General features: G+C 35.1%; 1 protein-coding gene and 1 non-coding gene across 4 annotated transcripts in view; both read right to left on the minus strand.

The window, feature by feature from the left end:
* Positions 1-20234, minus strand: part of ANKRD17 (ankyrin repeat domain 17) — a 115805-nt gene extending 95571 nt beyond the window's left edge. For all 3 annotated transcript variants that reach the window (XM_049789907.1, XM_049789906.1, XM_049789905.1), the window contains exons 1-9: positions 20085-20234; positions 17410-17566; positions 13876-14023; positions 13285-13432; positions 11844-12077; positions 6589-6683; positions 3465-3702; positions 2739-2930; positions 2125-2234 (exon numbers count right to left, since the gene is read on the minus strand). In XM_049789907.1, the coding sequence (XP_049645864.1) occupies positions 2125-2234; positions 2739-2930; positions 3465-3702; positions 6589-6683; positions 11844-12077; positions 13285-13432; positions 13876-14023; positions 17410-17566; positions 20085-20196 (1434 nt within the window). In that variant the 5' untranslated portion in view covers positions 20197-20234. The remainder of the gene's footprint in view (positions 1-2124; positions 2235-2738; positions 2931-3464; positions 3703-6588; positions 6684-11843; positions 12078-13284; positions 13433-13875; positions 14024-17409; positions 17567-20084) is intronic.
* Positions 6219-6325, minus strand: LOC126032946 (U6 spliceosomal RNA). The gene has a single exon (XR_007504105.1). It is a non-coding gene; the product is annotated as a U6 spliceosomal RNA (small nuclear RNA).
* Positions 20235-27459: the final 7225 nt, after the last annotated feature.

Genomic DNA, 27459 nt, shown 5'->3' on the forward strand with positions numbered 1-27459 from the left:
GCAAAGAAACAGACTAAACATACATTTCTTAATTTAAAACAATTTCAAATTGCAAACATATTGTAGGAAAATAATTGAAAACCTTGAGTTATGTTTACTTGAGTCTTCCATCTTCACCTAAATCCATTTAAATTTTTCTTTCTCTTTCTACAAACAGGATTTGAAACCTAAATAGGAAATGACATCACATAGCTCACTCCAATTTTAACATACACTATCCTTACTCTCACTCAAGTGATTTCCTTCTGTAAATTTATTAACATAATTTGTACCCATTTCTGGTCAGTACATTACTACTTTCTCTTTTAATATATTTGGGGCTTTTTTATTGTTTGTTTAGGAACCACACCCAGCAGTGCTCACAGCTTACAATATACCTGCTACTCTTTACTCAGAGATCATTCCTGGCATGGCTCAGGGGACCACACAGGAATACTGGAGATCAAACCAAGATTAGCTGCATGTAAGGCAGGCACCCAACCAGCTGTACAATCTCTCTGGCTCCCTAAATCTCTCTTTTTAATATATTTCCCAATTCGTATTTGTATGTTTATTTTAAGGGTCATCTGTCGATACTCGGGGTTTAATTTTCACTCTGTGCTCAAAAGAGCATATAGGATGCCAGGGATGAAACCCAGGCCAGCCACATGCAGCCACAAAGCAAGTGCTCTACATGCCCCAACTCCTATCTCTATCTTTCTAAATATAAAAAAGCTAGTGACAATCCTTATGGCTCAAACCATGGACTTAACGATATTTCAAAATATTCCTGGCTTTAAAAAGATAAAGGAGCGAGTGCCATATTCTTATGACTGCTTAGTAACTAAAGCTATGAATCACTTTTCAATCTTAGAAAAAATAGTTTCAGGGAAAATTACAATTTATAAAGTTTAAATAAAGTTAAAGTTAAGTTTCTAACTTATAACCAAATACATAATCACATTCATACATAATGAACAACTAACTCCTCGTTCTTCAAAATCATTCTTTCAACACAATTTTTAAATATTTTCACTGCTTATGTTCCATGGTTGCTATAATAAACACTAGAAATATAGTTCCTAAACTGAGCTCAATATATCTAATAAATATAAAATATATACACAAGTAAAACATGGCATGTATTTTAGTTCATTGATGAGCTATTTTTGTTTATGTATAAATTTCTTTCATACAAGAAAATACATTTCAAAGTTAATTTCAATTTCATGAACACATGGATGCTTACATCCCAATTAAAATCTAAATTTTCATGAATTATTCCTCCCTTTCCTCAGACTCAACTGGAAGGCAAACAATTCTCCCCATACATATTTGCCGTGTTTTCCTGCAGTGCCAGGCATTAAACCCAGGTATGCACAGAAAGGCATCCACTTTTCACACTAACCCACATTCTAAGACCTTCCACACACACTTGTTCTATGTTTTCCCTTCTCAGGCTATGCTCATATTTTCTTTCATCGAAATATCTTTTACTGGTTAAAAATATTGCCATAATTCTCTCACCCAGCCAAAATAAAATTTCTTAGATGATGTCTTTACCTCTTCTAAGCTTCTTGACTCTGTAATTTTCCTAAATATAATCCACTGTATTATGGCATCAGAATTTCATCCTTCTTACTAAAAGTTACCAGAGGAAAAATACATTTATTAACTACTTATCTTACTAACTCCTTTGTCATTTAATAATGTTATAAATAGTGTAGGTATAATTTATTCTCTAAGCTATAGTGAAAGTTATAAATTGGTTTGCCTTTTCATCAGAAATTAGTAAAGCTGCTAAAAATATTTAAGTATATGAGAAAACGTACCTGAAACACATTGTTTTGGGGTTGCATATGATTGTTAGGAGACACATTTATTAATGTATAAAAAGCAAAATGCTGTTTGCAAGGCAAAAAAAATAAATCCTCTGTATCATCTTTGGCCCATGCTTTTACATTTTTAACACAAAATAATAGTGGTAAATGACAAGCAAATCAAAAACAAGTAAATTCCTTTTATTTCTAATCATTGAATTTTAAAATATTTTAGTTTGGTTGCGGGAAACAGGGGATGCCTGCGATATGAAGGATATGAAGGACTTAGTTTTAAACATTGGGATTTTATAGTTATATAGCTTACCAGATCTGCTCCTGCTTGGAGTAAGACATCTGCTACATCAGTATGACCATTTTCACAGGCATATGTTAGTGCGGTATCTCCTGTGGCTGTTGTTGCATGAACATTAGCTCCTATATTAAAGTTAAGCAAGACACAGTATTAATAAAAATCTTAAGACAAATATTATTGAATTTCTTCTAGAAATACTAAGTTTTTAAGCTAAGTACTTCTGAACAGACAAGATAGGCATACATTTCTAAATAAAGAAAATACTGAGTGTCTTTAAGAAAAGAGATTAAGTCTGATAATTAAAGATATAAAATGGCAGTAAATTAAGAATAGAAAAACTTATCGTACTATTATTTGTTTACATATTCAGTACAACAGGAAAAAATTGCATTATAATTTTTACTTATAAAAATAATGTTCCGGGACTGAAGAGATAGCATGGAGGTAAGGCGTTTGCCTTTCATGCAGAAGGACGGTGGTTCGAATCCCGGCATCCCATATGGTCCCCCGTGACAGCCTGGGTTGATTTCTGAGCATAGAGCCATGAGTAACCCCTGAGTGATGCCGTGTGTGACCCCCCCCCCCAAAAAAAAAAAAAAGTTCCTCCCCAATGCAAAAGTGCCTACCTGCAGCTAATAAGTATTTAACTAACTCCAAATGACCCTCTTGAGCAGCTTCCATTAAAGGGGTAGAACATCCTAGTTCTATATCAGCTCCTGCCTTAATTAGAAAGTCTGCCACTTCCAGAAAGCCTCCACAACAAGCCAGAGTCAAGGCAGTTTCTTGGGTTTCTTCAGTCTGTGCGTTGATATTTGCCCCTAAAATAAAGATTCTAATTATTTAAAGAAAGCAAAACACGATGATTCCTAACACATTCTGCTTCAAAAATGACAAAGTGCCTCTCTGTCCTTTTAATGGCAGTTAAAAATAATGTTATCAAAACCTATCTACTAGTCATACATGATGTACACAAATCTAGGAAGGTTTATTACACCAGAAAGTATCAATAACATGACAGACAATTCAAAACTTTTAAAAGAAACTACATTTTTCACTATAAAAATTAAAAATTATCAATGATTAAAATGTTGGTGATAACAAAAACTACTATTTATTAAACTATTATTTCTGCTAGAAAATACTGAATGATTTTATGCTATTATTTGCTGTAATTTGCACCTAAGAGACTAGAGGTCAGTTTATATGCCAAAAGTCACAAGAACATTATCATCATCTCCTCTCCTCTCCCTCTCTCTCTCTCTCCCCCCCTCTCTCTCCTCTCTCTCCTCTCTCTCTTCTCCCTCCCTCCCTCCCTCTCACTCCTTCCCTCTCCCCCCCCTCATCTTGTTTACCTTGACCTAGAAGTAATGCCACCATTTCTTCATGTCCTTCTCGAGCTGCTTCCATCAGTGGTGTGTAACCTTCATCATTGACCTCTTCCAGGCTAGCTCCTCTTTCAATAAGTAAAGCTGCAAGTTCCACATGCCCACCACATGCAGCCAAAGTTAGTGGTGACTCAAATGAATCAGCAGGCATATTTACTTGGGCACCACTGTCAAGAAGTAACCTAGCTACTTCAACATGGCCATCCTAATTACAATGTAATAAAAAAAAAATTAGCACCACCAAAATAATCTTTAAAAATATGAACATATTAGCAAACAATGAAATAAATTTAATTGATCTATATTCAAAAAAGAACAAATAACCCTATATTAAACACTGAGTATAATAGTATATTTTAAAATCTAATTATGATTCTCCCTTATTTAACATAGAAAATAGACTGAGCATATAAAAAAATAATTCAATTTAATTAACCATCCAGAAAACATTTTTATAATACATAAAACAGGAAATCTACCATAATACCAGATAAAAGCAATACCATATGGTACAAAATTAAATGCTAAAAAGTTTAGAAAACGAACAGCAGGATTAATTTTAGAAACCTTAATAAAAAGCAAAGTTTAAGTAGAAAACAATATTTTTGGAGTGAGAAAGTTACGAGTTTTGAAGTAAAACAGTCCACAGAAAACTGATGTAAGGAGAGAGAGAAGGTTGTGATCTGGCAACAGATAATGCATGCTGCTTGCCTTTACAAGATGTGCTTTGTGCAAACTGTCACAATGATTGTAAAGGAAAGATATCGTATGTTAAAGGTACTTCTTTTGTTGTTAATGTCTGCCAGTGAAAATCAGAATAGTTCTTTTTCTTTTATTGGGAGGGGGGTTGTTTTGGGGCCACACATGACCATGCTCAGGAATTATTACTTTCTCTGGACTCAGGTATCACTCCTGGCTGGCTTGGGGGACCATATGAGATGCTGGGAACTGAACTCAGGTTATTTGTGTGTAAGGCAAACGCCCCACCAACTGTACTATCTCTCCAACCACAAGAAAGTTATTTCTTATATTATTTCCCAAACACATTTCCCCCATAGTTTTCCTAACTATTGGTGATATCAACGTTCTATTTCCTCTCCTTTTCTCAGTAAAATTCCTTCTCATTCTTTACCATTAGATCTCAGAAATTTTATTTTAACACATGACAATTTTGGTTTTTGTCAATTTGGTGTTTCTTCATCTCAAAATTTTTGCCTACATTAATCCTTAACTCTTAATCTTCCTTAAAGTCTGATTTAAAATCTCAGTCTTTTTAAAAAAAAAACCTTCAACATCTGTGGCTGTTAATAATAACATGGTTCCTCTACTTAAAATACTTTTTTCTTTTCTTTCTTTTTTTTTTTTTTTTTTGGTTTTTGTGTCACACCAAAAACTCAGGGGTTACTCCTGGCTGTCTGCTCAGAAATAGCTCCTGGCAGGCACGGGGGACCATATGGGACACCGGGATTCGAACCAACCACCTTTGGTCCTGGATCAGCTGTTTGCAAGGCAAATGCTGCTGTGCTATCTCTTCGGGCCCCTAAAATACTTTTTTCTAATATGCACTGTTTAGGTCTATAAACGTCACTTTAATTAATTTTTTGGTTTTTGGGGGGCCACACCTGGTGATGCTCAGGGGTTGCTCCTGGCTATGCGCTCAGAAATCACTCCTGGCTTGGGAGACCATATGGGACGCCAGGGGACCGAACCAAGGTCCATCCTAGGTCCATCCAAACCACTTGTGCCACTGCTCTGGCCCCTTAATTTCTTTACCTACATATAGGCTTGCTTCTCTAGTAGGGAGTATACAGCATGATGTCTAAAGCTTTTCACCAAGGGACACAGTAATTTTATTTATTTATTTATGTATTTATTTATGTATTTATTTATTTATTTATTTTGGTTTTTGGGTCACACTCAGCAGTGCTCAGGGGTTATTCCTGGCTCTATGCTCAGAAATCGCACCTGGCAGGCTTGGGGGACCATATGGGACACCGGGATTCGAAGCACCATCCATCTGCATGCAAGGCAAACGCCTTACCTCTATGCTATCTCTCCAGCCCCAGACACAGTAATTTTAATGGCTACCGTTAGTAATAGTAGTAATATGTTATACAAACATCATTTCATTTAAACATTAAAACATCCCGAGAAGGAAATTGTCCTCTCATTTTAACAGATGAGGCACTCATATCTTCATGTTTTTGAAATATACAGTTTTTACTCATAAATTTATCTATAACATTATTCTAACATATCTGCCCATAAATCATGTTGAAATAGAGACTATAAATATATCGTTATGTGTTCTCAAGAATTCTACAACAAAGTACTTTTAAAGAGAAATAATGGGGAGCTGGAGTGATCGATGTCTTTCATGTGGCTGACCCAGCTTCGATTCATGTCAGCCCATGGTTCCGAGTCCACCAAGAGCAATTTCCTGACTGCAGAGCCAATAGTAATCCCTGAACATCACCAGTTGTAGCCCCGAAACAAAAACAAATAAACAACAACAACAGCAAAAACCAGGACTCAGGAATATCCAACATAGATAATAAACCAGAATAGAGGGGAAGTTACATAAAAACAAGATTAACTGCAATTTTTAATAAATGTTTTAATCTGATGAACATATTATCTTTAGTATATGTTCATACTTTGTAGACTATATTCTCATCTGTAATAACAATCATTTAGAAAGTTGCTTTCTTTTTCTTTTTGTTAAATATGAAACGTTTCATGAATTTGCGTGTCATCCTTATGCAGGGGTCATGCTAATCTTCTCTGTATCATTCCAATTTTAGTATATGTGCTGCGAAAGCAAGCACAGAAAGTCATTTTCTATACCAACTACTTTAAAACAGTAGTTATGAGAGACTAAGAAAAATAAAAATAGTAATATAGTTTGGAGACTGTTAATAGAAGTTAATATTGTACAACCAACAGTGAAAATGATTAATAATTCATATATATTGAGGTTTTGCTCAGAAACTCATCTGAAATAAACACTCTGAATAATGCAAACATATTCATTGTATTCTAATCGTCTATATATCAAATTTATTTCATGTATACATTCTTCCAATCTTACCATACAAGCTTCCATTAATGCAGTGTGCATTTCATCTGTTTTATGCTCTTGATCTGCGCCTGCTTCCAAAAGAAATCGCACCATCTCTAGGTGTCCTAAAGCAAAAGTATGTAAAATTACTTAATGTTTTTACAGCCCCTATATGTGAGAAAATTACTTTGGTATCTTTGAAAATCATATTTAACTTATAACAATAAACTTAAAACAATACTAAAATCAGCTACAAGGTACCCTCTATATAGAAACAAATTATACTGTTTTTGCTTTTTATTCTGAGAAAATACCAATAATTAAACACTATAGTATTAACTCTATCCAGGCACACAAGCATTATCTATGTATACTAAGATATAAATCACTTTTAAGAAACAGTAGCATAGAATAGTAACTTCTGAAACTATTTCCATGATTAAATGTGTCTTGTGTACCAAAAATACCTCAGAAACTTTTCTCAGAAAAATTTGCTTTTGGTTGGAAACTGCATCTATAAAAATAATTCTTAAAATAACACCATTTATTTTATGTTTATGAATCTATTTACATGTAAACATACATATATCTAGCTTTAAATATACTGTATGCTCCAGTTAAGATAAAGACATCTATGTATTAAATATATATATTTTGTTAAGGTGTTTTAGTGTTTATTAGATAATATAACATTTTTGTTCATCCCTGGCACCACTTGGTCTCCTATACATTAATGAGTTTAGTGACCCTACAGACCCTGAGAATTATCAAAGCAGCCAAAATATTCCCAACACCTTAGGGCAAGCAAGAACAGTTTTTTGTGTTCCCTCTACAAATAATATATAAAAATAAGGGGCCAGTGCGGTGGCACCAGCGGTAGGGCATTTGCCTTCACTGCTAACCTAGGACGAACCCTGGTTCAATCTCACGCATCCCATATGGTCCCCCAAGCTGGGAGTGATTTCTGAGTGCATAAAACCCTTGAGCGTCATCAGATGTGGCCCAAAAAACAAACCAAAAAAAGTGCGAAAATAGCTGAATTTCAAAAAATACTTTATTTCAAATGTGCTACAGTAAATTTTAAATCACTTTCTGGCAAATATGACTGAGGGAATAGAGGTAGTTAGTGGACAAACCTTATTTTTAGTAAAAGTACCTATCATCTTGTCATTTGCTGATTTTGTCACCAACCTACCTCTCTTTCCTGTTAATCTCCCTTCCCAAAGATCCATAAAGTTTAGTCTTAGTCTGAGTCCTATTAGTTCCTATGCCCTAAAAGATCTCACCAGAAATAAAGCAAAGGAAGGAAGTCCATGGATCCCTGGAAGTAGCAGAAGATATTCTATACTAACTCAATATCCAGCATCTAATTAAAGCCTGCGAGCCCCAAAAATGCTTCTTTTGGGAAACACAATAGGGCTACAAGTAAAAAAGTGAGGGAAGAGTAGCTATATCTAAGAGTTATTCTGAGCCCGGAGATATAGCACAGTGGTGTTTGCCTTGCAAGCAGCCGATCCAGGACCAAAGGTGGTTGGTTCGAATCCCGGTGTCCCATATGGTCCCCTGTGCCTCCCAGGAGCTATTTCTGAGCAGACAGCCAGGAGTAACCTCTGAGCACCGCCGGGTGTGGCCCAAAAACCAAAAAAAAAAAAAAAAGTTATTCTATTCAGCAGGGATTGAATAGTAAAATGCAGTCAGATTCAGGTAACAAGTTGTCTGTGGGATGGGAAACAGTGAAACTCTAAACAGGATATTCCTAAGTTTAATTTCCTTGAACCAAATGAAAATTAGACTTTTCCTAATTATCAACTAGAACTAGGGGTCTGTGTAAGGGAACCTCAGCTAAACTTCCTAACTATACTTAATTGGAACTTAATTGGAAAAATATTTAACACCGAACACAAAATCAAAATTCTTTAATTTTACCTTTACCTTTCAGCCATGTATGTTTCTTAGCATCTATTTTTATTTCTTGGCATTTATTTTAAAAAAAGAATTATTTCAAAAGCAATAACAACACACTGTACATTATGAAATAGAATGAAACATTAAGAAAACACCAGGTCCAGAGAGATGTGATAAAACCTCTAGGTGTAAGAACTAAAGAGGTACTTAACTCACAAGAATGCACAAGTAACAGAATTTAAGAATTAGTATGTCAAACAAACTACCACGGTGATGGTGCTGCTAGTGGTTGGGTATGTGTGGGGGTGGGGTAGGTGGAGGGGGCTTGAAAGAAGGGTTCCCTGGACAGGGTTCCATAGGAGGAGGGAAGTTTACATTATGGTGGTGCATGTGGTGTTGGAATACATTGCATCAAATTGTCATTAATAGTATTCTAAATCATGGTGCCTTTAAAATTGAGAGGTATACAGAGACTGGCAGACATCAAAATGAAGAACCACCATTGCTATTGCAGATGTGGGGAGCAAGACACTCTCATTCACTGCTGGTGGGAATAAAGACTAGTCCAGCCTTCTTGGAAAACCAATATGGACATTCCAAAATATATATATATATATATATATATATATATATATACATAACCTAGAAATTGAGCTCCAAGCAATATTACTCTTATAAATATCCACTAGGGAACCAAAAATATAATGCAGAAAAGGCATCTGCACTCCTATATTCAAAGTAGCACTATTCACAATAGAACCTAAAAACAACTCAAGGGTCCAAAAACAGATGCATGGATAAAACAACTGTGGTATAGCTATACAAAAGACTACTACACAGCTGGTGGGTAAAATGAAGTCATGAAATCTGTTTATACATGGATGAATATACAGAATATTATGGTAAACAAAAAGGTCAAAGGAGACATAGAATGACCATATTCATATTTGATATTTACACACACAGAGGGAGGGAAGGACGGAGGGGAGGAGAGGGAGAGGAAGAGGGAAAGAGGAAAAGAGGGAGAGAGGGAGGGAGGGAAGTGGGGAGAAAGAGAGAGAGAGAAAGAGAGAGAGAGAAAGAGAGAGAGAGAGAGAGAGAGAGAGAGAGAGAGAGCACATGGTAATAATTCCCCAAAGACAATAGAGATAAGGGTCAGGAGGAATAGAAGCTTGCCACAAACAGTGGGAGGGTGCAGTTAGAGCTAGAGAAGGGTCCACAATGACAATGATGACTGAAATGATCACTTCAGAAACAAACTGGGTGCTGAAAGGAGATAAAGTGTATATGTATAATACCCTTTCAATAGCACTACTGGGGGTGGGGGGAAGGAATTGCTTTTTGGGTCACACCTGGTGATGCTCAGGGGTTAGTTTTGGCTATGCGCTCAGAAATCGTTCCTGGCTTGGGGGACCATATGGGATGCCTGAGATCGAACCGAGGTCCATCCTGGGTCAGCTGTATGCAAGGCAAATGCCCTACTGTTCTGCTATAGTTCCAGCCCCACATTCAGTAGCAGTATTACAAAGAAAAATATTTATCATGGAAGCAAGCAAAGGGAAGGATGGGCGAGAAAATGGAGATAGTGGCGGCAAGAAACGTGCACTAGTAATGGGATGAGTATAAATTTTGTACTCATGCTTTTAATAGCTATTATGCTTTATGCTCTGGTCAGCATTTCTCCACCTTTTCACAACCTATCCTGTCTCATTTCTAACTTCATTTCACTCCCTACCCTCCTGCCCTATGTTTAGTTCCCTAATCTTATGCTGTAGTCTCTCCATTTAGGTGATTTTCACTTGTGAACCCCACCTCTGTAATAAACTGGAGCTTCCCATTTGAAAAACACTGCTCATTTTTATAACTACCACTCATCTTTATAATGCAAACATGCCACGGCTGCACATTGGAGGATATAATAATTGAATTAAACAAAAATTGTGTTAAATAAGCTTTTCAAAAGTTTCTTACTTTTTTTTTTGAAAAAACCTTTACTGATAGATTGGTTTTTGGTCCACACCCAACAGTTCCTAGCTGGCTCTGCACTCAGAAACCACTTCTGCCAAGCTGGGGGACCATATGGGATGCTGGGAATCAAACTGGATCCCTTCCAGGTCGGCCATATGCAAGACAAATGCCCTACCACTGCACTATATCTCTGGCCTGAAAAGTTTCTTACGTTATACTTATTTATCTATCATTTAAAAGTGTAATATGAAGGGCCCGGAGAGATAGCACAGCGACGTTTGCCTTGCAAGCAGCCGATCCAGAACCAAAGGTGGTTGGTTCAAATCCTGGTGTCCCATATGGTCCCCCGTGCCTGCCAGGAGCTATTTCTGAGCAGACAGCCAGGAGGAACCCCTGAGCACCGCCGGGTGTGACCCAAAAACAAAACAAAACAAAACAAAAAAAAAAGTGTAATATGAAGATGTTTTCTCTAAGGACCTATTTAATATCAAAAAAATTATATTAGACTAGATCAAGTTCAAGCATGGTTTTTCTGATAACTGTGCCTCTCTAAAGTGACTATTTTTCTGAGCTATTCAATTTCTTTGATCACTGTTATCATTTAAATCATGAACTTCCTTCAACAGTTACACAGTAGGTTTTGTTCTCATTTTCAACCAGCTCTTCTTTCTAACCGTATTAGTGAAACTAAAAAATTGTTATTGATTTAAGTTTGCTCAACATTTTAAAAAATTTTTGTTCTAACCTATTCTCCTTTCCCTTCAATTGTTCATTTTTCTTTCTAGACTCATTTTCAAAAACATACTAAGATTACTGTGGTTACATTTAAATTTATAGACTAATTCTAAATTAATCTCAACTGTGTGACCATGCAAATATATTCTGATATACAAAACCAGAATGAAATATAGTGCAAAATAAAAAAATACTATTTCTAACAAAATAACTGAATAAATAATTTTTATCTACAAGATAATAATCTACATAAATGTTTTATCAATTAAGATTAAAAAATGTTTTTGGTTGTTGGACCATACACGGCAGTGCTCAGGGGGTTACTCCTGACTGCACTAAGAAATCACTCCTGGCAGGCTCGGAGGACCATGTGGGATGCGGTAAATGGAATCTGGGTCTGTCTGGGGTCAGCGGAATGCAAAGCAAACACACTCTATATGCTACCACTCCACCCCAAAGATTTAAAAATTTTAATGTTTAATTTCTCTCTATATATTTTAATATTATGTTATATATCATATTTAATAATATATAATATATTTATTATTAATAATTAATAATACTATATATTACATATCATTTCACATATTTATCAAATATGATGTATCGCAAGCATAGGGCCTAGTTTCAATCCCTGGGATGCTAAAATAAAATATGATTGAATAAATATACTATACCTTTGTAACAAGCTAATGTTAGGGCACTCTCTTTAAATTCATTGGAATGGGTATTAATGCCAGCCCCATTTTCTAGCAGCAATCTGGCTACTTCCACATGTCCAGCACTTCCAGCTTCCATTAGAGGAGTATGACCATTTTCATTATGGTCCTCAATACTAGCACCAGATTCCAAGAGCACCTTTACAACATCTACATAGCCTCCAGCACAAGCATATGTCAGAGCTGTATTGCCTATTAAACAAAGAAAAACAAGATATTAACATAAAACCAAAACATAAAACTCTAAAGAAAAAAACCTAAAATGGTAGCTTTATAATCATCATAAATTTAGAATTTACAACCCCCCCACACTTTCCATTTGTATTTTATCTTACTGAAATCAACTCCTAGTTCTTTCCACGTAAAATTAGGGTTGAAACACATGGAAAATAAAGTATTTCACCACAACTGTAGAGTTATTAACTAAATTTTCATGAGAAAATAATGTTCTAGCTTTAATCAAAGAAAAGTTTTATAAGTGAATTTCTAATTTATTATTCATTATCTATAGATGTATACATTAAAACAAACCATACTATTTCTTTTATTCATATTAACTTATTTTTACAACTTCAAACAGAAATTAACAAACCAAATCTTAAATAATTTCAAAAATATGCCTTTAGGATGATAAAAATCTCCTATATACAAGCAAAAAGAAAAGGAAAGAAAGGTAACCTTTTGAATAAAATAATTTTCGAAGGTTTTAAAACAAGAACCTGAAGCTTTTGAAAATTATTTGCAAATACTCAAAAAATTTAAAAGCTTAGGGGCTGGGGAGGGGGTGCAGTGAGAGTACAGTTACTAGGGTACACGCTTTGCATGCAGCTAATACAGGTTTGATACCCTGCCATCCCAAATAGTACCCAAAGCACTAAGGAGTGATCCCTTAGCTCAGAGCCAGGAATAAACCCTGAGCACTGCAAGGTGTGGCCACAATAAAAAAATAGAAGAAAGAAAATCCTAAGTGAACAAACTATATGTTTTCAACAGAATTTTATCAATGCCTAATCTTGAAGGGAAGGAAAAAAATGTCTTTGGAAAGGCACTACAGAAAAGTGTTTTCCTAATACCTTTTCTAATGCACAACATAATAGACCATCTTTTTTTGTTCAGTAGCTTTTTTATTTCCCTGGCCTTCTTCCCTTCCTATCAAGAAAATTATGAAACTTGGATTTTAGAACTACTGTCTATAGTTTCTTCTCCAAAAATAAAAGCCTTTTATCTGAGTCAATGCTTAACTCTCAATTTCTAAAAGAAACTTTAAAGAATAGAATTTTGTCTTTGAAAATATGTAGCACTCAGAATAAAATTTCACTTTTAAATATAATGATCAATTCTAAGTAGTTTTACTAATTTCCAAAGGATTTTAACAAAATTAAAAAGAAACACACACTACCTGTTGAAGACTGAGCATTGACATCAGCTTTATGAGCTAGCAGCAACTTCACAATTTTAACGTGTCCTCCATTAGCAGCAGCCATTAAAGGTGTAATGTCACCTTTTATTCCCCTATCTTCCACATTTGCATGCATTGCCAACAAAACCTTAAGAAAAAAGTTTAAATTAAAAATTGGTAATTTATCAAGACTATTGTTCTAAGGGTACCAGGGATTGATTTTAGGTTTCAGGCACGCAAGATCACATCCCTGGTCCATTCATCAAAAACTTGAACATTTATTAATTCCTATCTACTAATAACACAGTGAAACAGTCAATAAACACAAAATGTATATGATAATGGTTAAATGTACTTCCTTAGGGACAGAGATATAACAGAAGAGGGTAAGATACTTTTGAGTTGCATGCATCCAATGTTGGTTTGATCCCTACTACCACATGGTTCTCTGGGCACTACTAAGGCACAATCCTAGGAATAGCAGTCCAAAGACTTCTGGATGTGCTCCTCAACACATCACTCAATAGTTTATTTCCTTAATAAGTATACCATATAAAAAGCAAAAAACAGCTTTATTTTAATAATACAAACCTGTGCAAGCTCATAGTATCCAGCAGAACAAGCTAAACAAAGAAGGCTCTCTCCTTCCTCAGTGTGTTCGTTCACACTCCGCCCTTCAATGAGTAACTTTCGCACAGCATTTACATCTCCTTCTGAACAAGCTTCTGCCAAACTGCGGCTATTAGAAGAATATCGTTAATATCAGAAAATAAGAGCACATAGTCATGTATCAACATATTATATAATTATTTCCCTAGAGTCCATAACAGAAAGAAAGGAAAAAAGTTTGCACTTAACCTTAAAATCTAAATATAGAAGTGAGTGGGAGAGATATTACAGAGATTAAGGCACTTGCCTTAACTATTAAGAAGTCTTTCCTTGAAGTATTCCTTATACCAATGTTACATCCAAAAAATAAGGAGGCAAGGCAAATGCTGAATTTAAGCAAAAGTAAAGAAAAAAAGCAATAGAAAATTAGTCTTAGAATAAAGTTGCGTTCTCTTAACCTCTCAAATTAATAAATTCTATAAACGTTTCTGGAAATTCTCTTACTTTTGGATAATATTCATTTAAAGAAAAACCTTAGGGATGTAATGTTAGATTAGCAGCAGGACAGTGGTGTCCTATATTAATTTCCTTAGCACCACCACACTTGCTCTAGTGTGTCTCTACTGTCTGAGATCCTTTTTCATCACAAAGTTTTGTACAAACTTCACTAGAGAACCACAATTAACTCAATAATCTCTGGCAAGCAACACTGCAATCAAATATGTCTGACTTTTATTCACAGATTATTACTTATACTCTTATTTCACCACTGTAGTCATAAATACTGTAGGCTTTCCTCCTCCTACTGCTCAACAAAAAGGCTCCAAGTCCAAAACTGCCTTCCCTTTCTCAAGACTCCTAAACTTCTTAAAGAGGGCTCACTCCCTTTTCAGATCTTTGCTAGAAAGTCACTTTGGAGACTAAAGCAATAGTAGAGCAGATAAGGTGCTTGTCTAGCATGCATCCAACCTGGGTTTTATTCCCTGGCATCCTATAGACTCATTGGTGCCTGCTAGGACTGATTCCTGAGTGCAGACCAAGGAGTGATCCTTAAGAACCATTGTGTATGCCCCCATATTTTTTTAAATAAAAGTTTTTAAGTCATCTTTTCAGTGAGGAATTCTGACACCCTTATCAAAAATGCAACATTATCTCCAACTCAAACACTATCCTAGCAATTTACTGATTTTTTCTCTATGTTTTTTTGTTTCGTTTTGTTTTGTTTGGGCCATACCTGGCAGTGCTTCAGGGATACTCCTGGCTCTGTGCTCAGAAATCATTCCTTGAAGGCACTGGAGACCATAAGGGATGCCAGGATTCGAAACACTGTTGACCGGGGACCATATGGGATGCCAGGATTCAAAACACTGTTGGCCGTGGGTCAGCTGCTTGCAAGGCAAATGCCCTACTGCTGTGCTATCTCTCCAGTCCTATAGTTCTTTTTTTTTTTTTAATTACTTTATCTAAACACCATGGTTTACAAGGTTGTTCATAATATGGTTGTTTATTTTCTAAGGTTACAAAGTTGTTCATGATTGAATTACAGTCAGACAGTGTACAATACCCTTCATAAGTGCACATTTCCTGCCACTGATGTCCCCAATTTCTGTCTCCATAGTTCTTATTATTGCATGCTATACTACAAATGTTTTTTTTATCTAATCATTAATTGTATTCTCAAGATTAATAGTGTTACACCTAGTAAGCCTATCACTTAATTTCCAATGTACAGATATTTTTGTTTTGGGGGCCATAACCAGTGATGCTCAGGGATTACTCCTGGCTATGCGCTCAGAAATTGCTCCTGGCTTGGGAGACCATATGAGATGCCGGGTGATCGAATCAAGGCTTGCAAGGTAAGTGCCGTACCACTGAGCTATCGCTCCGACCAACCCCCCCATGTACATAATTTTGAGAGTCTCTAAGCCCAGTATTCTCTATCATCTTAAAACAAGTATAGAACAAATACTCCCAATAGAGTTCTTTAATATAAACATAAATTTTCTATCAATCCCATTTTTCACTCTTTGCCCCTAACGTTCATGTATTCTCTACTTTTTCATCTGGACTTTCAATTTGTATATGTATGGAGCTACTTCAGCAAAACTGAACTTCATATTTTTAAGCTAAGAATTTATGAAAATCAGGTATATGGCATAGCACCCAATTAATGTAAAATCTGGTGGAGAGTACTCAGCTATACACTATATGTCCCAAGCTTTGCTGAATAAACATCACTGAGAGAAAAGTGATCGATTCTTTTGCTGCTAACTTTTAGAATTATTTTAAATAACAAAATGTTTTTGATTAATGGTCACATCAAGCACCACATTAAAATAATTAGAATACTATTAAAATTATAGACTAATAAAGCTGATGCTAACCAAGAATGAAATTCTAACGACTCAATATAGAGAAGAATGGTAAAAGAAATTAACAAAAATAAAAATCTGGAGCAAAATAAGATTCAAATGGTAAACATATGACTTTCATATGAGGTATGGGTCTAATCCCATGTACCAAATGTCCTCTCAACCCACCAAAGCAAACAGCTTAAAATGGTCCTTGCAATTAAAAACATCTTGATGAAAATGAAAAAAGAACCAGCATATTCATTTTGTTCTACACTACCCATACATGTTTTCAAAACTGAAAACAGAAAACACTATAATACAAATGTCAATTCTTCAATGCTATTATATGTTCTCTAAAACTATACATAAAACAATAATGTTATTGTCTCAGAAACTAAAAAAACTGTTAAAATAGATAAAATTGTTTAATTTTTCCCAAGAATGAATAAATGTCTTAAGGCATATGAATGACTTTTATATAGGGCAAAAGTCTGTATATTTACCAATAATCACCCTCTGCCTTAAAATTGTCCAAAAGCAAAACTTCCAGATAATTTAATCTGATTAATAGCAATTGTTTTATGAATGGCAATAATATGTATTTTCACCAGATTTATATAATGATAATCTTTATGTTTGGCATTTTTTTTTGTTATTTCTGTTTTCAAGCCACAACTGGCTCTGTGCTCACAGATCCCTCCTGGTAGGCTCAGGAACTACAGTGGGTGACATGGGATCAAATCTGGGATGGTGGCCTGCAAGGCAAGAGCCCTATCTACTGTACTACTGCTCTGACTCCTACAACGGAATTTAGCTTGAAAATTGTGATTAATATTAATGACATAAATTGTTTTACAAAATAAGACGCTGAAAAAAGGGAAAATGCATTGACACATTTGCAGATGCTTTCTTAAAGAAAATAATTAATTTGTTTTCTAATTAAAGTTTTTCTAACTAAACTGAGAGAAAACAACAATATCCATACTCGAGGCTTTTTGTGGGTATAAACAAGATATCGCAAGTAAGGTGAACTTAAGAGTCAGGTACAAAATAAATGCTCGGAGGCCTGAGAGACAGCACAGTTGTAGGGCATTTGAACTCAGTATGCACAAATTATTTCCATGAATATTTTTTAACTGAATCATCGAAAAAATGTACTTACTTGTCCGACTGCCCTGCATTTGCTGTGCTTTCAGCTCTCATACGGGTAAGTGCAGCAGCAGCTTCATCCAACGCACAACTAACAGACGATGTCAACCTTCGAAGTACTTCAGGATCTGCAAAGGCTTTACCATCAGCCGTGGATAATTTGCCTATTCCTATGTTATGTTCACATCAGTAAAGATATATACCCAAGGGGAAAAATAAAGAAAATTCGGTTACTTAACGATCTTTGTTAACATTTACCCTCCCAATAGTACATTGAAGTTACCTATTATTTGCTCTGAATATTAAGGGGAATTCTCCATTTCCAATTATAGGTGACATCTTTTCACTTCTTTGTGATTCCTATAACCCTATGGTGACAGATATGAATATTTGGTCTATACTAGGAAAACTAAGAGTTATCACACCCTTGGAAGAAAAACCTTTATTTAAAAGCTGAAATTGTTGGGGGCTGAAGTGATAGAATAGTGGTAGGGCATTTTCCCTTGCACACATACGACCTGGGACCTACCTGGGCTCGAAACTCAATATCTTATATGGTCCCAAGACTACCAGGAGTGATTTCTGAGCGCAGAGTCATGAGTGACTCCTGAGCACTGCCATGTGTGGTGCATGTGCGCACTCACACTGGAAGACTGTTGGAAATAAAAACATCCCAAAATGTTGGTCCCAAGATTTATTGATCCAAAGGCTACATTTTAAAATATTATATGGAAGTTATTAAAAATGCATTTAAATATTAAGTAACATCATTTTAGGATATTAAAAAACTCACTGAAAAAAAAAGATAAAAATAAAAAAATCCATTGAACTGAACAGACACAAAGATTTTGAGAATAAGCATTTATGCAATTTTTTTTTTTTTCAGTTTGTTTTTGGGATACACCTGGAGCTGCTCAGGGCTTACTTCTGGCTCTGCAATCAGTAACTACTCCAGGAAGAGCTGTGAATGCCTGTGATCAACATTCAAGTGGCCTGAGTGCAAGGCAAGTACGCTATCCTACTATAGTATTGCTCTGGCCCCTGTACAAATGTCTTATCAGGGCTCAATAGTATAAATTATGTTAAAGTTTATACTATCTGCCTTTCATCCTGAAAATCCAAACTATAAAATATTACATCTCATCACGTACAAAAGAAATTTAGCTATAAGTCTTGATAATTTGAGATGTAATAAATGTTGAGAACAGACTAAATATCTGCTATAAGTGAAAAGAAATATCTACATCTAAGACTGACACCACCTACTAAATAATCTGTCACTAACCACAGTTTAAATCTAATTTGCTAAGCATTTACTCAACTTAATATCCAAAGGTATTAACAATAAGATCTAATGCATGTGGACTTGAGAAAATAATCCCCACTATTTTAGCTAACACACACACACACACACACACACACACACACACACACACACACACACACACACACACACACACACCTACTTATCTGTCAGAAATATATCTGGATCATTCTAAAGAAATTGTTTAAAAAGTACCAATGGCAAAATATTTCATATTAAATGAGTATAAACTCCTGTTTTCAAAGGTTGATTTAGCAAATATAAATTAAGAGCCCAAATATAAATGGGAGTTTTAGCCAAGTACCTTGGTTCTATAGCAAAGTTATACCTAGCAAAGTCCAGTGGGCTTTGAATGATGGTGATCAAACCCAGGGCTCTGTGCATACACCTGGCAAGCACTTCAGTCCTTGAGCCATCTCCCCACCACAAGACTAGGGGTCAACTGGTAGGACAGGGAGTCCCAAGGTAGGAATGAAACCATGGTCAGAACAAGGTTGAGAAACACTGCTCTAAAGAAATAAATCAGAAAGGCCCTGAACTAATAAGACATAAATAAGGCATGAAGTAAAGACGAGATAAGATACTAAATTGAAAAATTGGCATTAAATGAACACATGCATGATAAACAGTGAAACCTTGGCAACCTACCTGTTCTTAGCTCCCTAAATTCTAACAGTTTGCAATTCACCACACAAAAATGAAAGACATTGCCCTTAAAACAATGAGTATCCAAAGAGAAATGATTAAAAGATGATAGTGGTGAGACTTAACCTGTAGGTGATTTTTCAGTGTTTAACACTGCAAAAAATCAACAAAATCAAAGGGTCAAAGAAACAGTACAACAAATATGTTTGCCTTTCATGTAGCCAACTGGGGTGCAATCCCTGAAAATTACCAAGAGGAATCTCCTGAAAACATAGTCAAGTGTAAGCCCTGATCAATGTCAGTGTGGTCTAAAAGTCAAAAAAAGAAAATAAAGCTCTGTAAGAGTGATATAGGAGTATGAGGACAGGATGTACTATGGTAAATAAAATAATTTTTTGGTTTATTGTGGGGCCACGCCCAGCAGTGCTCAGGATTTAGTGTGTGTGTGTGTGTGTGTGTGTGTGTGTGTGTGTGTGTGTGTGTGTGTGTGTGTGTGAGTGAGGAGAGAGAGAGAGAGAGACAGAGACAGAGACAGAGACAGAGAGACAGACAGAGAGAGAGAGAGGTGTTTAAGTAGTTAAGAGTATCCTTTGCATTACTATTTCTGGCAAAGGGGCATCAACTTGACCACTGCACTATCCACAATTATTTAAGGTAATATATTTCGAATGACAAAAAGTAAGGTAGACTCAGTACATATCTGAAGTTTGCAGACTTACCTGCAGCTTCGAGTAAAGCTTCCAGTCTAGCCTGTGTTTCTGGATCTACTGTTCTGAGGTCTGCACCATCAGCAGTACCTGATAAGAGCAACTTAGAAGCTGTTTCCAGCATTGGATTCTCCAAATCATCCTGATCCAATATGAAAGATTCCACCTATAAAAATAAATGCCAAAAAGGAAGGAAAGAATGAAAAGAGAAAAGGAAAGTGTGAAGAGAAAGAAAAAGAAAATACTTTAATGTAAATATCAATACAATGACACCCCAAATAAATCCAGTAAGATATAAACCCATGTTTATAAAAAAAAAAAATAACATTTGCAGAATTTAAGAATGCCACATTCTAATTCTTTAAAATTAGAAAAATACTATGCATTCTTTTCGACTTTAATTTGGTAATTGAAATTGGGGTACAGAAATATTGTGAAATTTACACTGTAAATATTAACTCTTCAGCACAGCACTAAACCAGCTATTTAAATGTTCTGCTTTCAGGACCCATTTGTATATTTACTAAGTGTTGAACTCTCAAGGGCTTCATATAGGTTCTATTTACTAACCTATACCTTGTGTAAAATAAAAAACAATATTAAAGAATCATATTAGTATCACCACTAGTTCATAAAAAGTTAAGTTTTAGAAAGGTAACAACCTGTCATTAACAATTTCTCAACTTCTAATTTGTGCTTTTAAATGTTTACTTAATTTCCTAGCAATAACAAATGAAGTTAATGATTTTCCCTAAAATAAGAGACTTCATTTCTGAAGACTTCTGTCAAATATCCCAATATGCTCACTTATGTATGTCCGCAAATTACAGATTCCAGACAAAAAAAATCATGGGAAAGATCAGTTAATCCACAAACTTAAAGGAGATGGGGAGATTTTTCTTATTTTCATACACAGAAATATTGTCTATGCACATACCACTTTACTGTGCACAGTAATGTTGAATATTTTAAAATGAGGATTTTATAAAATTAATCAGTGTTATGTGACATTTCTATTAAAGTAACATTAGTTCATAATATTACTGTTTTACCATTTTTGTTCTTGCAATTAACAATATAAGTAAGAATACAGTGAAAAAAGACAGTAACTTGGTAGTATTTTGTTTTGTTGTTTTGCTTTGGGCCACAGCTGGTGACACTCAGGGGTTACTCCTGGCTATGTGCTCAGAAATTCCTCTGGCTTGGGGTCCATAAACCCAGGTCTGTCCTGGGTCAGTCGTGTGCAAGGCAAACACACTACTGTTTGCTATCGCTCCAGCCCCATAACTTGGTAGTATTATGATGAAAATAATTATGATTTCTTAGACATCCCAAAATGGTCTGCTAGACACTGTACAGACCAAACATTGAGAACTAATTGATATATAGCAACATATACCAAATTCAATAATAAAAAAATTAAATATAATAAAAATTTAAAACTCTGGTTTGGATTTTCCTTACAAATTAAGCAACTAAAATATATCCTTTTCTAATTTGATGACAAAAGTTTGATAATTATCAGATAAACTAATACTAAAAATGATCAGCAAAGTTTACAAATCTAAGCATCATAATATGGTACCCAAAGCATCATCAGAAGTAATCCTTGAGCACAGAGCCAACAGTAAGCAAAGGTTCAGAAGAAGTAAGGCCAAGTGTGTGTACCCACACCCAAAACTTCTGAAGGGACCAAAGAGATAATATAGGTGATAGGGTGCTTGCTTTTCCCATGGTCAACCTGGACTTGATATTTAGTACCACATACAGTACAATGAGCACTGCCAGGTGTGACTCCTGAGCACATAAACAGGAGAAATCTGTAATCACTGTGGCTGGCCCCTGGAGTAAATTAGTAAAATATATACCAAAGTTAATAACTTAGAAGATAGTTATGTTCATGAAGAGTCTTTAGATATCAAGAATAATATAGCAATATATGTTGGGGGAGCAGGGTCTCTCACAGCACAAAAGTGTTCATCAATGAGCTACATTACTAGCAAAACAAAACCTTCAAAAAATAAATGTTTAGTGTGCCAGAACAATAGTTCAAGGGAGTTTACCTTGCAAAGGAACAATATGGGTTTGATCCCCAGCATCCCTATGGTTTCCCTGAGCTCACTTAAGAGTAATTCCTGAGCCCAGAGCCAGGAGAAAGCCCCAAGCACTGCTGGGTATGACCCAAAATAACAAAAATAAATTAAAGTTATACATAAAAACATCCGAAACTTTGGCAGTACAGAGAGCAGAGTACTTGCATTGCATTGTGGACAACATGATTCAATCCCCAACACCTTAAATGGTTCCCCAAACCCCACTGGAAGTGAACCCTGAGCACAGAACCAGGAGAAAGTCCTGATCACTGAAGGATGTTCAATGCAAAATAAGACATATAAGCCAAAAAAAAAAAAAAATCAGAAATTGCTATTGCTTTTCTCCAAAACAAATCTCAAGTAATAAGGAACAACTACTGAATCGGCATATATTTAGTATTAAAAATCATCATATAGAATATGCAATATACAAACATATTGAGAAAAATTCCTTCAAATTTCTATCAAACAATTCTACATGAAATAATCTTTCAGATTTCTATTGGTTCCAATACAAACAGACAGAAGTACAAAGTAAACAAAAGTAAGTTTCTTTATGGATCTGAGATATTTAATGGCATTCTGGTGATGTTAAAATGTAATTTTTTTCCATGTGTAATATATAGTATCTCTCCAGTTTAAACTTCATTTAGTAATGTCAAATGCTTTGTACAGTGAGAATGAATCATTCATAACCTGGAGCACCTTTGATCAAAAAGATATCCAAATTTCTAATGTAACTTTCAATATCCAAATTATCATGAAAGGGATTATTTTTTGTTTAAAATGCAAACTATGTTCTAGGCCCATACCAGTTACATATGCTAAGGTGAGCTAATTCAGATTAAATGTTAAAATGCAGGGCTGGGATAGTATATCAGGTAAGATTCTTGTCTAGCATAAAGGCCAACCTGGTCCCCATGCACCTCCAGTAGTGATTTCTTAGTGCACAGCCAGGAGTGACCTTTGAGCATTGTCAAATGTGGCCCAGAAACAAAAAGAGTAAGTAAAGCTTTAGGAGGTGGGTTCGATCCCCAACCCTCCATATGGTCGGTCACATAAGTCCTGTCAGGAATGACCTCTGACAGTCAGGAATAGCCCTAATAGTACTGCCAGATAGAGCCTCAAACCAAAATCAAACAAAAAACTAAAACATATTTCCCCAGTGAAATATAACTCATTTTCATTATATTTCTATAGAAAAAAGTAATTTTGAGTCACAACCAAATTCAGGGACATTAAAAATGGTTGGGATAAGAAATGCAAAGAAAGTTTGATACACTTTCTTTAAATGTAACAAAATGATCTTTCATAAAAGAGAGAAAACAGAAGAAAATGAATGTTCTCTTTAAACTTATTTGTCTTTTTTCTATTCTTTATTTGCAAACCAGAATTTAAACTCAAAATCTCAAAGAAAATACTCTATTACTAAGCTATGAACCTGGTCCTTAAAGTTATTCTTGACAGGAAATTACCTACAAAGATATTGATATACAAAGCTTAATGACATGTTATATTTAAATAATTTGGATAAGTTGTTTTGATTACCCAGAGAGTATTTTGTTTAAGATCAGCAAAATAAAAGCATCAGTCTCTTAAAAAGCAGTTTTTTTAATTTCTATCACTATGAAACCTGTTATCCATTAACTAGTTTTTATTTTGTCCACAGAGAATTATATGCCACAGGAAATATTGTTTTACCTACTACTTTAGGAAAAGCTGGCCTCCAATTCTCTACTTAGGCCCATGGAGCTAGGCCAAAAGGCTGGAATGTATGCTTTGCATAATGAAGTTTCATCCCCCAACTTCACATGGTTTCTTCTGCTCCCTCCAAGCACCAAGCTGATAGTAGTTTCTAAGAACTGCCAGGTATGGTACAACAGAAAAGTAAATTATTTAAGAAAAAAACAAGAGACTGGAGAGTTAGTACAACAAACATTTGCCCTTGCATGTGGCCAACTCAAGGTTTAATTCTTGGAATCCCAAGTTTCCTCAGCCTTCTCGGATTGATTCCTAAGCAGAGCCAGGAGTAACCTCTAAGCACTGCTGGGCATGACCCCACCTATCAAAACATACACACAAAAACAAAAAACTTACCAAAAAACAAAAACAAAAACAAACAAACAAACAAAACCCTGGCATTAATTGAACCTACTGTTTTAATTCTTGAAAGTGAAAAAACTGAACACTTATAAACCCCTGCTTTATGAAAAATAGCACCTCCTCTAAATTATTCTTGCACCCCTAAAAATAAATCTATAGAGCCTTTTGGAAATTTCCAGTTGGCAAAAATGATTAAGGCAATTATACCAACAAGTTAAATTGCTATTTCTCAGTTTTGGCACAACAGACATTGGGGGCCTGGTAATTCTTTGTTTTTGGAGGTAGTCTAATCCTCTTTAAGATGTACTTCCTCGGGCCGGGCGGTGGCGCTGAAGGTAAGGTGCCTGCCTTGCCTGCGCTAGCCTTGGATGGACGGCGGTTCGATCCCCCGGTGTCCCATATGGTCCCCCAAGCCAGGAACAACTTCTGAGCACATAGCCAGGAGTAACCCCTGAGCGTTACCGGGTGTGGCCCAAAAACCCAAAAACCCAAAAAAAAAAAAAAAAAAGATGTACTTCCTCTACTAACTAGATGCTAGTAACATCCCTCCTATAGGTTATGTGAAACACCAAAAGTATCTCCAGACAGTGCCAAATGTCTTGAGAGGGAGGGGACAAAAATAAAGAAAAACAACAACAACAACAAAAACCATGGAAAGTAGAACCACTTAGTAAAATAGAAGCAAACAGACAAATCTAAACTGTAGAACATGTTTAAGGAGGAAAAGAGGAAAATGCTAGTAAAAAAAAAAAAAGTAATTGTTATAAAAAGATTGAAAATAATGTAATTAGAAATATAATACAAATACAAAATGAAACTTCTAAATAACTGAAGATATCAGAATAGAAAGTGAGTATTAGATAACAAAAAACACTACTCTGGTTAGATAAGAAAATGTCTAAAGAGACACCTACTAGATAGCATAGGAAGCATGTCAGGATTCAGCAGAAACAAAGGTGTGCAGCAAGTACTTATATATGAGTTAGATCAATAAAGTAATCTAATTTTTTGACTTCCTACTTACTCAAAATAAAATTAACACAATGACAAAACCAAGATCTTTAAACAATTTTCTGGAGTAAAATTAATGATACATCTAAGCCTCCTATACTCAAAACACAAGTTACACTAACATTGGCAAATGCAGTTTAGCCCTAATGTGAAACATTAGTAATATGTTTCAAACTATTCTTCAAAAGAGACACAAAATTATTAATGCCATATAGGGAATCCAATTACAATGAAATAAACTGGTACTTTTCAAGAAATATTAAATAGGTGCTACGAGTGATTTAAGTAAGTATAAAATTCTGAATGATGCTGGTAAAAATGCTCAGAATAATCAAATCTTTCAATATTATGCTGAAACTTTTTAAGCATTAAAAATCATATTTTATAGAGAGACAGCTCAAGAAGAGTTGGAAGATGATTTTAGATAAAATAAGAGACCAACTAGGAATTTACTTCAATAGTCAAACAAAAGACTGTCAATATGTCAAACAAAACATCAAGTTGGGGAAGAATCAGTCTTGCTTGTGAAGAGAAATACTTGAAATGAGAATGATTAGCTATACAACCTTCTTGATCATTCTTTCATCCTCCCATTCCATGGTTATTTACCTTTTATTATTGTTTCTACTGTCTATAAAGACAATCCTATACCTGTATTATTTCATTTCAAACTAGAACCTGAATTTCAAGATAATTTATTTCAACAAGTGATCCAGACCTTGATTTTAAAAAAGAAAGATCTAGAACAAAGAATTCTAACATTCCACCAAGAAAATGAAGTGTCTTCAAATTCAAATTTTGCCACACTTAAAGGGAAGAAGAGGAAATGAGGTAATATAGCAGGCAGCGAATTTGCCTTGAGCATAGCTAACCTGAGTTTGCTTCCCCAGTAGGCCATATGGTCCCCAAACCCTACCCGAATGATCTCTGAGCACAGAGCCAAGAGTAAAACCAAAACTAAAACCATACTAGGTGAATGTCCTAGGTGAAGTCCTTATGAAAATATAAATATAAATTACTAGTGAGTCATTCAGTATCCTAAAATTTGTTAGTAAATAAAGCAGATGTCAATTTATTCATTAAAGACTAATTTATTCCTATATTCTTGAATCTACTCATAATAAGTTCTAGTATAGTTCTAGAAAAATATTTGGTATTAACAAAATAGTTAACAGCATTGTTTTATAGTCAATATAAATATAAAAGAAAGCAAATGTGAATCAGTTTATTCATTAAAGGCTAATTTACTACTATATTCTTGAATCCACACTCATTTATTTAATAAATTTTAGTATAGATCTAGAAATGTACTCAGTATTAGTAATATGATGGTTAACACAGCAATTTTTATAGTCAATGTAAGTATAAAATGACTTTTTTTCAGTGTGTGGGGCTGGTAATTAAATTTAATAATCAAATAAGTATTTCACAAGTAAACAACAGCTCTTTGCTTATATTTCAAAGTACTTATCTATCTGTAACAACTCAGTTATGTAATTATAATAGTTCTTGGGGCTGGAGCAATAGCACAGTAGGTAGGTTATTTGCCTTGCATGTGGCCAACTCAGGTTCAATCTCTGGCATCCCATCGGGTCCCGGAGCCTGCCAGGAGTGTTTTCTGAGTGCAGAACCAAAAGTAACTAAACCCTGAGTGCTGCAGTGTGGCCCAAACACCACAAACAAACAAAATCTATACATATTAATTAAATTGACCTTTTTTAAGTATAAATTTTATAAAACCACTATTTGAAAAACTATATGGAATCCATACACCAAGAATTTATAAATCTTTTTGTAAGGGACTTGAATGTATACGTTATAAATTCTGTCAAAAGTAAGATACATATGGTCCCCCCAGCCAGGGGCAATTTCTGAGCGTTTAAACAGGAGTAACACCTGAGCATCAAAAGGGTGTGGCCAAAAAAAAAAAAACCCACCAAAAGTAAGATATAATAATAATTATACAAATTAATAATAAATTTGACCTGCTACTTGCAACTATCATTTTATAACAATTATTTAAAACAGCTTCAAAATAAAATAATTCTTACGCTGTGGGTTTTTTGGGAGGACCACACCCGGCAGCACTCAGGTTACTTCTGGCTCTCAGATATCACTCCTAGCAGGCCTAAGGACCATATGGGATGCTGGGGATTAAACCCAGGTCTGTCCCAGGTTAG

The sequence above is a fragment of the Suncus etruscus genome, chromosome 16, assembly GCF_024139225.1.
Source record: "Suncus etruscus isolate mSunEtr1 chromosome 16, mSunEtr1.pri.cur, whole genome shotgun sequence".
NCBI classification, from domain to species: Eukaryota; Metazoa; Chordata; class Mammalia; order Eulipotyphla; family Soricidae; genus Suncus; species Suncus etruscus.